Below are 16205 nucleotides of genomic sequence, written 5' to 3'. Positions count from 1 at the left end.
TGGGCATGACCTATAAAAAAAATCTCTCTTAAAAAAAAAAAAAAAGTGGCTGGATCCCACAGGGCCAACTGCACAGTTTGAGTCTCAAACCCAAAGGCTTGAGGCATGTGTGCATATAACAGGCATGTGGGCATGTAAGACCCAATTTCCAAGAGGAAAATAGAAAAGATTGCAGTGTGGCCATCCCCCAGAGGATCATTTCTCACTTTTCTTCTCTCTCTCTCTCTCTCTCTCTCTCTCTGCAGAAAGTACATGCACCCTATAGCAAACTAAAACACACAATAAAAAAAGAACCAACTCTAGAACCAATCCTATAGCATAGTAGTTAAGGAAGCCAGATTCCACAAGGCTGACAATAATTTAAATCTCAGCCTCACTGGCTTGAAAAATTATTGGGTGTATGTGTGTTCATGCCCAAAATCTGAACGGAATGGAGAAATGGAGGAAAGAGGATTGTGATGTGACCATATCACACTGAAGATTTCTTTCTCAGAACATGCAGGAACTCTGTCAAAGAAAAAAAAAAAAAAAAAAGGCTTGAAAATACAACTATTAAAAAAATAAAATACAGGGGAACAGCAGGTGGCATGGTGGTTGGAGTGCTGGACTCCCACACAGCTGACCATAGTTCAAGACTCAGACCTGGCAGCTTGCTTTCTCACTTTCCCCCTCTCTCTCTATAGTCAAGTTAAAAAATAATAATAATAAATCAAGTTAAATAAAAACAATTATAAAAAAAAAAGCCTGCCCATGTGGTGGTTAAGACAGCTGTATCCTACATGGCCAACTGTGCAGTTCAAGTCCCATATCCAATAGCTTGAGAAACACGCTGGTTACATATACATGCATGCCCAAAATCCCCAAAAGAGATTTTGGAGAAATGGAGGAGAAGGGGTTGCAGTGTGACCATTCTCCATGAGGAGTGATTATCACTTTCCCACTCCCTCTCTGGGCAAATGTACATACCACTTGGCAAATTGAACACACACACAACTATAAATTATGCCCTGTATTAAGTCTACCAAGGGCAATGAGCAGATAGTCAGGTATAACTATGTACCACCACAAGGTGAAGAGGCAAGGCAGATCGAATGCAGAGAAGAAAAACTGAAAGAAAACACCTCAACCTCTTTTATCTAGATGGTTGGCAGCCACAGGGTACATCTGACCAGTCTTGAGGTAAAGAAGCAATCCAGCCTCAGGATCAGCTCTTCTCTCCTGGCTTAGCAGTGTGTACAGAACAACCTGTGAAAACATTAAAGATTTTGTCAAATAAAACTATAACTTCCTGTATTTCCCTAATTTGTCTCAAAACCAACATATGTTATAATTCCAAAATTGAAAGGTCAATGAAACTATTTCAGTTAGAAAATAACAAGAGCTAAGTAAAAACAGCACAACAATTCTGTCAAAAATTTAATTTCCAGAGCTGGCAGGTGGCATGGTGGATAAGGCGCTGGACTCCCATATGGCCGACTGCAGTTTGAGTACCAGACCTGGCAGCCCGAAAATCACAAAAAACAGATAAATAAAAGTTTGGTGTTTTTTTTTTTTTTAATTACAAACATTTAATTGCCATGAAATATAGTTCATGCTTCACAGTTTTACTTGAATAATGAAACAAATCATTGTTCTTAAGACAATAAACATTCAGACTTACTGGGTCATTGGAAAAGTTATGATGGATTTTTCTGGTTTTCTACACAAAAATGCAACATTACTAGGGGGCCGGCAGGTGGTATGGTGGTTAAGGGCACTGGACTCCCACATGGCCGATCATGGTTCAAGTCCCAGACCTGGCAGCTTGCTTTCTTGCTTTTCCTCTCTCGCTCTCATTCTGTCCCTCTCTGGTTAAATTAAAATAAATAAATAAAAATCCAAATGAAAAAAGTTAAATTTAAAAGAATTCTTTTTTTTAAAAGAATCATTTCATTTTATTTATTCATTCTTTCTTTCTTTCCTTTTTTTTTTAAATTTGACCAGAGAGAGGGAAAGCAAGCTACCAGGTCTGGGAATCGAACCGTGGTCGGCCATGTGGGAGTGTCCAAGGCCTAAACCACCACGCCACCTGCTGGTCCCAAAATAATTCTTCAGGAAAAAACTAAACATAAATGAAATAGAACCGTAAGGGTCAGCCCTATGGTATAGCAGTTAAACCCAGAGCACGGAGGTGTAGACACTACATCACCAACTTTATGGTTCAAGTTCTTACCCCAACAGCTTGAAAAACATGCCTGGTACGTATGCATATGTGCCTATAATCCTGACATGCTGGAGAAATGAAGAGTTAGAGACAGAGAGACAGAAAGTGAGAAATAAATAAAGGCACAGGTACTTGCTGGAGAGAAAGAGACAGAGGAAGAAGAGAAAGCACCCTTCATAGGGAAAGGTCATGCTGCTTTCCCTTCTCCTCCATCTCTCCCTTTTATCAGGATTTTGGGCATACACACACATCGGGAATGTTTCTCAAACCACCTGCGCAGGGAACCGAACTATAAGGTTGGCCATGTAGGATTAGGCTACCTTAATCACCAGGGAATGGAGTCAGCACAAGGCTTCTCAGAATCTTTAACAGACTAATATGCATCATAAAATCTCCAAATACACTTGGTTTCCCTAACTTACATGATCAAGGAAATTTTTTTTCCAGGTATATCTATTCATAGTTTGGTAGACTAAACATAGCAACACTAGCTTCCCAGAACAGCTAGTAAATTACTTTGCCCAAGATAATTTCTACTATAGCATATATAAATAAATATATAAATCACATGTGTGTGTGTGTATGTGTGTGTGTGTGTGTGTGTGTGTGTAGAAAATTAACTGAATACCCAGGATGCATTAAAAATATAAAAGTCGGGACCAACAGATGACAATAACTGTTAGGTGGCTGGATTCCCACAAAGTAGGCTGCAGTTTGAGTCCCAGACCTGGCAGCTTAAAACTCACATCGAGGGGCCAGCAGGTTGCGGGGTGGTTAAAGTGCTAGACACTCCCACATGGCTGACCATGGTTTGAGTCCCAGACCTGGTAGCTTGCTTTCTCACTTTCCTTCTCTGTGTGTGTGTGTGTCTCTCTGATCAAATTAAAATAAATGAATGAATAAATAAAACTAAATTAATTATTAAAAACAAAAAACAAACAAACAAAAAAACCTCACACTGAACTCGTGTGCATAAGTGCCCCAAATCCTGAAAGGAAAAAAGAGGAGGAATTGTGACGTGGCCATCACCCCTCAGGGACGATTTCTCACTTTCTGTCTCTCTGTCTCTCCAGCAAGCATACACCCTACAACAAAACCTCTATTTAAAAAAAAAAATGGTCTACATAAAACTCAAATAAAAATAACCTGAATTGAACCAAAATATATAAAGCAGACTACATCTTTAAGTATATTACAAATTCAGACAATTTTTTTAGAATTTTATACCTGACTACGGTGTTCAATAGAATTCGATTCTTTGCCAGTTTTAAGCTCCAATGGCATTATTTTATATTTTGTTTTATTTCCACGATGTATTTTCACACCAACTGTAACATCTATTTTGCCCTTCAGTCCAAACCGAGGGGACCAAATGCTTTCTTCAATATCCAGTGAGTTTATTACCTCAATGTTACATGCTGAATTATTCTTACTACCATCACTTGGCCTAAAAAACAAACACACACACACAACACATGAAGCACATGATTAGAAAGAATACTTAGCTCATTTCACATGGCTCTGACTCTATTACATGCTGAGAATTTTGGGTGTGAAGGAGCCTACATATATTTTCAGCAGTGATTAAATGCGCTGACTCATGTAATTTAACCTTTCTTAATATTTACCATCAGTCCCTTTCAATTCATTTCTACTACAATCTTAACTCAATCTTTTATTTCCTCAAGTCTAGATTATTACAACTTACTACTTGGCTTTCTGGAGCCACAAAACCAATCTGATACACAATTATTACACAAATCAATATATGGAAATTTGCATGTGTTGCACCCTGCATGGCAAAGTGGTATTCCTTTATCTAACATCACCTTAAACTGGGTAAAAATAAGCTATCTATGAAACATGAAGCTTGTTCATCCAACACTTCAGCCACACACGACCTGATGAAAATTTTCTGACCCTGTCCACCCCTACATTTCCCCGTTATTTTCTTTATGTAATCCTTAAGTAATTCCTTTGCTACTATCAATATTTTTTTAAGAGCGATTTTTGCTATAGGGCACATGCACTCACCGGAGAGACAGAGGGATAGAAAGTGAGAAATCATCCCCCAGAGGGGGATGGCCACGCCTTAATTCCTTCTCCTCCATTCTCCTCTCAGGATCTTGAGCACACATGCCTGGCATGAGTTTTTAAGTTGCTAGGTCTGGGACTGGAACCACGGTTGACTATTTGGGAGTCCAGAGACATAACCATTATGCCATCAGCTGGTCCCACCACTATCAATATTTAAAACAAAGTACTCAATAATACTTTTTATATTACAAAAGAAGTTCTGTTTAATTTTTTTTTTCACTAGAGGACACATGCACTCACCAGAGAGACAAAGAAGGAAAGTGAGAAAGCACCCCCACTGGGGGATGGTCATGTCGCAATCCCTTTTCCTCAATTTCTCCATCCCATCAGGATTCTTAGCATGCGTGCACATGCACCTGGCATGTTCCTCAAGCCATAGGATCAGGGACACGAACCATATAGTCAACCACATGGGATCTGGTTCCCTTAATCACTAGGCATTTGGGCCAGCCTATAGAATATAGTTTTTAAGATAATGATACTTCTGGTGATCAATAGGTGGCATGGTGGTGAAGGCACTGGGTGCTCCCACATGGCTGACCATGGTTGGAATCCCAGATGGCTTTCTTTCTCACTCCCCTCACCCTGTCTCTCTCTGTCAAATTAAAATAAATAAATGAATGAATAAAAATTAAGTAAATAATTATCTTTTAAAAAAAGATAAAGTCTTTTTGGAGAAAAGAAATATAAGACTTGATCTCAAAGATTCCGTTTAGATCATAGATGACTGTGAGTCCCACACTCATAACTTGGCTTCTACAATATACTTCTCCTAGGCTAGCAAATCCCTGTTGGTTCATCTTAAATCTTCTTGGATGGATTCTCTGTCCCTTACATGCTGCCAGCTTCCAGGGTTCCACACTGCCTTTTGTTACCTACATTTTCTCTCCCAACAATTCCCTCCACTTTTTCTCACTTGCCAGAGGGTTTGTGCACGCTGTCCTCCATTTCTCCCTCCTTTTGGGATTTTGGACATGCATACCCAGAGTGTTTCTCAAGCCACAGGGTCTGGGAATAAGGCAGTCAGTCACATGGGACCAACTGCCTTCACCACCATGCCACTGACTGGCCTGCCTATAGCTCAACTTTTTAAAGGCTTTGACTCAACATACCCTATAAAATTCTAGTCTACACACAGAACGTCATATAAACAAAACGTGTTTCTTACAGAGATAGCTGCATCTGTGGAAAGTCACCTGAAGTATTCCTGTGCATGAAATCTCCAGCCCATTTAGAAAATGAAGGAAGATACTCTTCTACTTCTTGTTTTATTTCTTCTTGACTCAGATTTAAACGGTACCTAACAAAATAAGAGATATTAAATATGAAAACATAAATATGAGAAAGGTAAACAAGGACAAAAACATCTAAATAAATAATCTAGTGTCCACTGGCTAATGAATGTATAAATAAAATGTGAAGAACAGGCCAGTAGGTATGGAGCTTAAGGCAACTGGATCCCAGCTGACTTGTGTTAAGTCAGATATTGTACTACTTTTTTTTTTTTGAGGTTTTTGCTTTACGGCGTGTGTGCTCCCTGGGGAGAGAGACACCGTGTGAGGGAAAATGAGTAATTACCCCCGGGGGGATGGCCATACTACAATCCCTTTTCCTCATGGCATCTTGGGCATATATGCACACGGGTCTGGGACTCAAACTGTGGTCGGCCATGTGGAAGTCCAGCAATGTAACCACTACACCATCTGCTGGTCCTGAAGTCAGACTATTTTTTATTAATAATTATTTTAATTCATCATCATCATTTTTATTATTATTATTTTAATTTTTTGGAATTATTTAATTTTATTTATTCGTTCATTTATTTTTTAATTTGACCAGAGAGAGAGAGAAAGTGAGAAAGCAAGCCACCAGGTCCAAGACTCAAACCATGGTCAGCCATGTGGGAGTCTAGCTCCTTAACCACCACACCACCTGCTGGTCCCCCTTAAGTCAGACATTTTAAAAGTTTGCAAAAATATTAAACATGCCACTCATCTTTTTCCTTTTTTTCTCAAAATAGTTCATTTTTTTCTAATGGTAAGTTGTTCTCATCTCAAATCATTTTATTCTTGTCTTTTTATTTGCATGATAGCTTGTGAATTACCAAGCGACAACTTAATTTTCTATTTAAAAAATATTAGTAATATTTATGCAGTTGACTGTTAACCTGTTCTAAAAGACTTCACACAAAGGAAAAAAATAAGAATTATAATTCCATATAAAATAGTTCTTTTTCATTAAAATTTTATTTATGTTAACATGGAATGGATGTTGTTACTTCTTTTTTTTAATAATTTTTTTAACTTTATTTATTTATTTATTTTAATTTGACCAGAGGGCCAGAGTGAGAGAGAGAAGAGTGAAAGTGAGAAAGCAAGCTGCCAGGTTCAGGACTTGAACTGTGGTTGGCCACGTGGGAGTCAGCACCTTTAATCACCATGCCACCTACCAGCCCCTGGATGCTGCTACTTCTAAATGAAATTAATAGACATTTTAATTATCTGAGTTCTGACTTTTAGCACAGTAACTGTCTATAGCTATAGCCCACATAAACAAAAGTTCTTTATGGTCCTCAATGATTATTTAGTGTAAAGGGGTCCTGAGACCAAAGTTTTATGAACTGATATCATAAACTCACCCTTCCAGGATGGGTCTTTCAGTTCCTTCTCTTTGTGTAAGTTTTCTACTCCCTACTCCATGGTGTTAGGAGCACACTGGTCTGTGTGTCAGACCACACCTAGGTTTTGAATCCTAACACTGTACCAATGAGGTATATGAGTTTGGGGCAGTTCACTAAAAATTGAGCCTGTTTCCTCATCTGCAAGGTGGAGATAACAACTACTTCATAAGAGTTAAAGACTAAATAAAACATTCTATGCAAAGTACCTAGCCTGTGGTAAGAACGCATTATGGCATGAAGATGATAACAATGAATACTTAACATGGTGCTATGGGCCAGCACCACATAAGGCCTATAGTCTAGGTGCTTCACATGAATAAATGCCTTCAGCCCTCATTGTAACTCCATGAGTTAGGTACTATTACTGTTGCTTCTACTTTATAGCTGAGGAAACTAAGGCCCAGAAGTTAGGTTCCTTCCAAAGGACATTCAGTTCTAGATCTGAAACCTAAACTCTTAAGCCCTCTGCCCACTTCTATCCTGTGTTGTATCAATTTACTGCTGTTATTCTCTCCCTGCAGGCCTGGGTTTACATGAGTATTGGCATAGTCTTCAACACTCTGAAGACTTCTTTGAAAATATATAATTGACAATTTTCTCATGTTAATAATAGCACATTCATCAGACATTGAGACTTGAAGACATTACAAACTACCATACAGTAATTTTGCCAGAGATTGCATGAGCTCACTAGAAGAGACAGAGAAACCGGGACAGGAAGAGGGAGAAAGCAATTTCAGAAACTCTATACATTTGCAATAAGGTACGGCAACCTTGGAATCTGCATTCTTAGATTACACAAATTTGTGTTGAAGAGTCTAATATTCAAATACCTTACAGATGCTAGGAAGAAAGTTCATACTATATTTGTACCTACAGTTCTCCACATAACTACTTACATTTCCTTCAAATGCCTTATTTCTTGAAGAGTTTGGAAAGCAAGTTCTTGTAGCTTTTCTGGAGCAAAGCTATCATTTATTGCCTTTTGAAATACTTCATGGAGAACTGTACCAATCAGCATTTGGCGTGTGGCTGGATCAGAGCTCTATAAAAACAAATACTACATTTTATTTCATAACTTGTGAACAGACATGATTGTACATTTATTACCCAATCTATTAAACACAGATAGCCCAAGTGTACTCTAAGACAAATGCCAAAACACCAATGTTTTTTTTCTAGAGGGTAGGCTTATAGGCAACTTTCACCTTATTCAGAATTATCTGAATTATTTTACAAATATGAGTTATTTTAAAAATCAGTATATTTCTAGTTTTTAAAAATTTAAAAGGACGGCACCTAGTAGTTAAGGGAGCTGGATCCCACATAGACAAATGAAGTTCAAATCTTGGCCCTGGTGGCTTAAAAATCACACTGGGTATGTGTGTACGTGTGCCTAAAATCCTTGCAGAAAGGAGAAATGGAGAAAGGACTACAGCATGATTATACCCCATTGGGGGTGCGCTCTCTCTCTCTCTCTCTCTCTCTCTCTCTCTGCCCTCTGGCAATGTTTAAGTAATTATGGTTTTTCTGTTTTTTAGAGATTTTTGCTATAAAGCTCGTGCACTCACGAGAGAGACAGAAAGCAAGAAATCACCTCCTAGAGGGATGGCCACGCCACAATCCCTTTTCCTCCAGTCTCCTCTCACGATTCTGGGCACAGACGTACATGTACCCAGTATGAATTTGAAGCCGCTGGGTCTGGGTCTTGAATCATGGTCGACCACATGGGAGTCCAGCAACGTAACCATTACACCATCCGCTGGTCCCAACTTTCCCTCCCTCTTTCTCTTTTTCTGGTGAGCATATGTGCCCTACAGTAAATTTTTAAATAATAACAATGGAGAGAGAAAAAGAGGGGAAAGTGAGAAAGCAAGCCTGCAGGTCTATGACTCAATCTGTGGTCAATATATGGGAGTCCAGGGTCTTAACCACCATGCCACCTACTGGCCCTGGCAATTTCTTTTTTTTTGAGAGGTTTTTGCTATAGGGCACGTGCGCTCGCCAGACAGACAGAGAGATAGAAAGCAAGAAATCACCCCCCAGAGGGGATGGTCACGCTGCAATCCCTTCTCCTCTATTCTCCTCTTGGGATCTTGGGCACGCACGCACACGTGCCCAGTGTGAGTTTAAGCCACCGGGTCCGGGACTCGAACCACAGACGACTATGTGGGAGTCCAGCGACATAGCCATTATGCTAACTGCTGGTTCCAATTTCTTTTTTAATATTGCTAAATGACTTATGTGCTCATCATTGAGAGAAGAGGGGGAGTGAGAAAGTAGCTCTTCAGAGGAAGTGATCATGCAGCAATCCCTACTCCTTCTTTCTCCTCCTGCAATTTTGGGCATGCATACACATGCATCTCACATGATTTTCAAACTGCCAGGTCCAGGACTTGAACCGTGAAGTCTACCATGTGGAATCCAGTCACCTCAATCACTATGTAACCTGCTGGCCTCATTTTTCTTTTTTTTTTACTCTTTTTATCTCCTCAAAGCCTGTCCATTTATTTCCTCCATGAGAGAGACACAGTGAGACAAACAGACAACACCCCAATCGGGTCTGGATGCTGCAATCCACCCCAGCCTTCAGCCAGCTCTAGGTCATTTGCAAGTTCATGCCAGAGCATTCAGGGAGGTCTCCAGATCCAAACCAGGAACCTTCCCATGTGGGTCAGTCTTGCAGAGGATATTTCTTTCTTTTTTAAAAAAGAATTATTTATTTATTTAATCCCATTTGTTATTAATCATTTTTAATCTGACCAGACAGAGACAGAGAGAAAGAGGAAGAAAAAGCAAGAAAGGAGGCCGTGAGGTCTGGGATTTGAACCACAGTCGGCCACGTGAGAATCCAGTGCTCTTAACCACCATGTCACCTGCTGGCCCCACAGAGAGTGTATTTCACCACCGCACCACCATCTGGTCTCTTTCACTTTTTTGCTCAGTTACCTTTTTTGTTTTTAATACTCAAATAAATTACACAATTGAAAAAAATACCCTGGGGGCCAGGTGTAGTGCTCAGGAGTAACACAGTGCTCCATGATACTGAGGCCACACAGGAAGATTCCAAGTTCGCAGCCTGAGGTCTCCTTATACATCTATACAGGTAGGCACACCACACATGCCCATGATCCTAGCTGACCGAGAGTAGATTTGGTATAACTCTGTTGGGATGCCTCTCTCTCTCTCTGAAGACAATAAACTTAAAAAAGAAAGGACAGCCATGTAGCCTAGTGGTTAAGGGAATGAGATCTAAAAGCAGTTCAAATCCCAGACCTGGCAGCTTAAACAACATGCCTGGTGTACATGTGCATGCGCAAAATCCTTACAGAATGGAGAAACGGAGAAGGGATTGCAGTGTAGCCATGCCCTACAAGGGGCTTTCTTCTCCCCTCTGTCTCTCTGGTGTATGTTCTATGGCAATTAAAAAAAAAAAGATTAAAAAAAGATTTTAAAAAAAGATTACACATGGAGCCAGCAGGCGACATGATGGTTAAGGTGCTGGACTCCTACATGGCCAATCGTGATTTGAGTGCTAGACCCAGCAGCTTGAAAATCATGCCAGGCACGTGCATGTGCATGCCAAAAATCACAGGAGGAAAATGGAGAAGGGACTGTGGGGTGGCCATCCTCTCTGGGGGTGATTTCTCTTCTCACTTTCTCTCTCACTGTCTCTCGGAGGTGAGTGCACATACCCTATGGCAAAGCCTTAAAAAAAAAGTGACTTCAGACACGTCACCTAATCTCTATCAGCCCATTTTCCTCATCTGTAAAATGCAGCTACTTAATATCATATACCTTGCTGGAATGTTGGGAAGATTAAATGAAATAATAAATGTAAAAGTTCTCTGTAAATTCTAAGACTCTATAGAATTAGCTATTAATATTGTTTACCTTAAAAGTTTCACTTAAAACAGCTCTCCTCATACACCGAATACTACTGGCTATGCTTGTGCCAGAAATTAGCATGTCTGGATATAGAATCAAATAACCAAAATTTTCATCTATTATCCAAGTATTAGGTGTGCTGGTTCCCTCCAAATGAATGATATCTCCTGGCTCCACTGGTATGGAACACCTGAAAATAAAGGAAAGTTAATGCATAGGAACCAGCAGATGGCATAATAGTTACATCACTGGACTCCCATGGAGTCAAACACGGTTGGAGTCCCAGACCCAGTGGCTTAAACTCACGCCCGGTGCGTGTGCATGCGTGTGTGTACCCAAGCTCCCAAGAGGAGAACGGAGAAAAGGAATTGCAGCATAGCCATTACCCCTTAGGGGGTGATTTCTTGCTTTCTGTCTCAGTCTATTTTTCTGGCAAGCGCAATTTTTAGCAAAAGTCTCTCCTAAAAAAATTTTTTTTAAGTATAAATGAACAGTTTAGGATCCTACATTTATGTATATTAAGGCAGCTGGAAAAAATTAATGCGAATTTTATCTGAAGAAGAAATAAGTATTTCTAAGTTTCTGGGTTTTATATATATATATATATATATATATCTCAGTCTATTTTTCTGGCAAGCGCAATTTTTAGCAAAAGTCTCTCCTAAAAAAATTTTTTTTAAGTATAAATGAACAGTTTAGGATCCTACATTTATGTATATTAAGGCAGCTGGAAAAAATTAATGCGAATTTTATCTGAAGAAGAAATAAGTATTTCTAAGTTTCTGGGTTTTATATATATATATATATATATATAATTTGAGGCCAGCAGATGGCATGGTGACAGTTAAAATAATGGTATTATTAAAAAAAAAAGATGTATTTGATTCTATTTGTTAATATTACTGTTTAACTTTACCAGAAAGAGACAGAGAAAGGGAAAATGAGAAAGCAAGCTGCCAGGTACAGGACTCAAACCACAGTCAGCAATGTGGAAGTCCAGCACCCAAACCACTATACCACCTGCCAGCCCCAATTTCTGGGTCTTTAAAAAAATTAAATACAAGGGCATAATTTTCTAAATCAACTCTAGTCACTGTACCCCTTTCCATTTTTGAAACACACCTGAGAAAACTCAGGTTATTCTTAACTCCCAAACAGGAAAACTGCTTAGCACTAGCCATGTCTACTGCAAAAGCTATCAAATCCTTGCTGCTATAATATATAACAATTATGAAATGGACTGTTTTAATAATTAATTCCCTTTTTTTTTTAAGAGAGATTTGCTATAGAGTACCTGCACTCACTGGAGACAGAAAACCTCATGCTGGTATGGTCACGGTCATGCTGCAATCCCTTTTTCTGCATCTCTCCCTCCTTTCAGGATTTTGGGCATGCATGCACATACCTCCAGCATGTCTCTCAAGCTGCTAGGTCTAGGACTTGAACCATGTATCTGGCCATGTGAGATATGGCTGCCTTAACTACCATGCCACAGAGCCTGCCCAAGAATGTTCTTATGTTATTTTTCTCTTAGTGAGAACTGACATGAGTTTTAAGCTACAAACTTAGAAGACACTGGGAAGTAGGGGACCAGCAGATGATGTAATGGTTACGTCATTGGACTCCCACGGACCCGGTGGCTTAAAACTCACGTCGGGTACATGTGCAGGCATACCCAAGATCCTGAGAGAATGGAGGACAAGGGAATGCAGCATGGTCATCTCCCCTGGGGGGAGATTTTTCGCTTTCTGTCTCTCTCCTTCTGTTCAGCGAGCACATGTGCCCTATAGCAAAACTCTCTCCCTCAAAATTAAAAAAAAAAAAAAAAAAAAAAAGAAGGTACTGGGAAATAGGAAGTAGTCATTAATACAGCCCTTTATACCTGATTTTCAAAAAACAATGAAATCAATTGGGATTGTGGGGGGGATGTCCCATAGCCTAGTGGAGCTGGATTCTACATGGATAACTGCGGTCTTAATCTCGGTCCCAGTGGCTTGAAAAAACACTGCTTGGAACAAACAGTTAGTGTAATGGCTATTTCACTGGACTCCCATGTAGTTGACTGCGGTTTGAGTCCTGGACCCGGCGGCTTAAACTCACGCCGGGCACATGTGCATGCAAGCAGGCCCAAGATCCAAAGAGGAGAATGGAGAAGGGATTGTGGCATGGCCATCCCTCCTGGGGGGGTGACTTCTCGCTTTCTGTCTCTCTGTCTTTCTGGTGAGCGCACACACCCTATAGCAAAAACCTCTCCCAAAAAGAAAGAAAAAAGAAAAAACACTACATGCATGTGCATATTTGCCCCAAATCCTGACAGGATGGGAAAATGGAGAAGGGACTGCAGAGTGATCATGCTCCACTGGGGGGTGCTTTCTTTCTCTCTCTCTCTGATTAGCACACGCATCCTCTGGCAATATTTTAAAATTCACTTTTTGAATAAACTCAATGCTGGGGAAACAGACACAATTTTCATGTAGAATTAAGCCAGGTTCTATTCGAATGCCCCTTTAACAATTAAATTATAGCAACATCCACACAAGCCACTTGACGTATTTTACAATAGTGTACTGTAAGACCATCAGATCAGTGCTCAAGGGCACACAGAAATTACCAGTCATTCTTTAGGATGCATAGTTCTTTAGATTGCAGTGACTGGGAAGCAGAGATGAGCAGATGCTTTTCATGGTTCCCATCTTCATCCTGTACAGTATTGACCGCTAACACCAGGTATCGGTTATCCATTCCTTGGCTCAGAACTGTTTTAGGAAAGGAAGCTTCTACCTTCTGAAAACTAAAGCACACATGTACAAAACTATTTTAGCGTAACCATAAAATAAGAAGCTACCCAATCTATCTTATCTACAAACTAATGTCTCAGTTCTCTAGGTTTGTTTCTTCCAGAAAGCTTCACAATGATCTTTGGCTAAATAGATACAATTGAGAGAGCAAAGATACTGCGGTCATCTACATGGGAGTCCAGCAACATAGCTATTACACCAACTGCTGGTCCCAAAAATAATGCCTTTTAAAACAGCTTTATAGGGCCAGCAGATGGTATAATGGTTATGTCACCAGACTCCCAGATGGCCAACCATGGTTCAAGTCCCAAATCCAGTGGCTTGAGAGTCATGCAGTGTGGCTGTCTCCCCTGTGGAGTGATTTCTCACCTTCCCTCTCACTGTCTCTCCCCTGCCCCCCAGTGAGTATATGCGTTCTAAGGTAGAAACCTCTAAAATAAATAAATGAAACATGTTCATGAGGGGACCCCAGGTGGTGCGGTGGTTGAAGCACTGGACTCCCACATGGCCAAATGTGGTTCAAGTCACAGACCTGGGGCTTACTTTCTCACTTTCTCTCTCTCTCTCTCTGGTGAGCACATATGCCCTATAGCAAATAATAATAATAATAATAATAAACAAAATTAAATAATTTCTAAGGACCAGCAGATTGTACGGTGGTTAAGGATGCTGGATTCCCACATGGTCGACAGCAGTTCGAGTCCTGGACCTGGCAGCTTGTTTTCTTGCTTTCCCTTTTTCTCTCTCTCTTCCTCCCTCTGGTCAAATAAAATAATAATAATAATAAATGGAGTTAAATAAATAAAAATAATTCTAAGAAAAACATTTTTAAATAATAATTTCTATAAAAAGTCATTGGGGATCAAAAAGCACTGGCCCCCAACCTCCTTGGCAGAGAAAGCAAGCTTAATACCTACCACAGTGTCATTCTTTCATAGAGTAACTGAGAAATTCTTTTTAAAATTTTATTTATTATTATTATTTTAATTTGCTATAGAGCATATGTACTCACCAGAGAAAGACAGAGAGAGGGAAAGTGAGAAAGCAAATTGCCAGATCCAGGACTGGAACCTGGTCAGCCATATAGGAGTTCAACGCCTTAACCACCACGCCACCTGCTGGCCCCCAAAAGGTTTTACTTAAGTCAATTTCACATTGCTTTTACATTGTCCAAGTTACCTGAAAACTATGCAAAACAATCTCTCCTAGAAAGCAGCCCTTCTCCCCTAAGTCCCTCTGACGTCTCAATCAGTGAGGGGCCAAAGGAGAGTCCAAAGTCACTGTCTCCCCAATTACAACTCCAAATGTCTTTCAGGTTACCCTACACAACCTTTGACTTAAGGGTCTAATATTTTGTAAACATTTTATTCAAGAACTCTGCCTAGCCTCAGGTCATGAATTTCCCAAGATCTCTCAAAAAAAATCGCTGACTAAACACCCAAATGCAAACGTCCCTCAGTATTTATTAATATTCTTGCTATTACTATTGAAAGTAATTCCACATCATAATTGAGTTTAAGGGTCCCGATCTTTTACACCACGCTGAGGGTGCAGGGATCTCCCTGGGATTAGGTCCTCCAATCAAACAATGAGAAAAGTCTAGGTACTGCAATCTCCTTTTATAAGGACCTTGGAGCTCCGGGCTCCTCGGGTGCCAGGACAGGGGCAGGGGTCCGGTCTCCACCGCGGTCAGCCCGCAGAGGCGCCAGCGCGGCCTTTCCCGCTCCTCGCTTTCAAATCTCCCGCTCGGTTCCCACACCCTCCCCCAGGCTGGCTCACAGCTCCTCCGGCCGCGCCGCCTCCTCCTCGAATCTCTTCTTCATCAGCAGCTCCGGAGCGTCCAGCTGCTCCATCCTGGTCGTGGGGTCTGCAAACTGTGGCCAGGAAAAATCAGGGGAACCGAGGGAAACACAGAAAAAGGAATAGGGCGCGAGCCTGCGCAGCGCCGAGCGCATGCGCCGAGCCGCCGAAGCCCAAGTGACCTGCGCAGGGAGGCAGCTGCGGCTCCGGGCCCCTGGAGCCCCCCACCTGAGCAGCCGGAGCAGTGGTCTCACCTTTGGTTCTTTGCTTAGGGCTTGGGAAATAAAAGTCTTCATATCTGGCCGAGACTAAACGCTCCCGCGCTCTCTTTTCACTCTCCAAACCGTGCCCCCCACACACTCAGGCTGTACAGAACCATCTGCAGTTGCTCAAAGCCAGGCGTCCTTTGTTAGCCTTCAAGACCTTGCAGAGAGCTTTTACTGGAAAATAACTCCCTCATGCCCCGACTACAACTACAAAAAATAGCATTTTTTTTTTAAGAATTATTTAATTTAATTTTATTTACTTATTTTAATTTTACCAGAAAGGGTCAGAGTGAGAGAATAAGTGACAAAGCAAGCCGCCAGGTCCGGGACTCGAATGGCACTCGGCCATGTGGAAATCCAGTGCCGTTAACCACCACGCCACCTGCCTGCCCCCAGGGTTTTTTAAAAAGAATGATTTATTTAGTTTTGTTGATCATCATTATTCCCCCAATTTGCGACCGGCCACGTGTGCT

General features: G+C 40.8%; 1 protein-coding gene across 1 annotated transcript in view; it reads right to left on the bottom strand.

Moving 5' to 3' along the window:
* DNA2 (DNA replication helicase/nuclease 2) overlaps positions 1 to 15606 on the bottom strand; it is a 47394-nt gene extending 31788 nt beyond the window's left edge. Inside the window, exons 1-7 of the mRNA XM_006148938.3 lie at positions 15446 to 15606; positions 13480 to 13659; positions 10875 to 11058; positions 7880 to 8025; positions 5469 to 5600; positions 3431 to 3650; positions 1128 to 1245 (exon numbers count right to left, since the gene is read on the bottom strand). Coding sequence (XP_006149000.2) covers positions 1128 to 1245; positions 3431 to 3650; positions 5469 to 5600; positions 7880 to 8025; positions 10875 to 11058; positions 13480 to 13659; positions 15446 to 15519 — 1054 coding nt within the window. The 5' untranslated portion in view covers positions 15520 to 15606. The remainder of the gene's footprint in view (positions 1 to 1127; positions 1246 to 3430; positions 3651 to 5468; positions 5601 to 7879; positions 8026 to 10874; positions 11059 to 13479; positions 13660 to 15445) is intronic.
* Between the last annotated feature and the right edge of the window lie 599 nt (positions 15607 to 16205).

This window comes from Tupaia chinensis, unplaced genomic scaffold (genome assembly GCF_000334495.1).
Source record: "Tupaia chinensis unplaced genomic scaffold, TupChi_1.0 Scaffold000250_1, whole genome shotgun sequence".
Taxonomy (NCBI): domain Eukaryota; kingdom Metazoa; phylum Chordata; class Mammalia; order Scandentia; family Tupaiidae; genus Tupaia; species Tupaia belangeri.
This window is presented reverse-complemented; position numbering and strand designations above follow the sequence as displayed.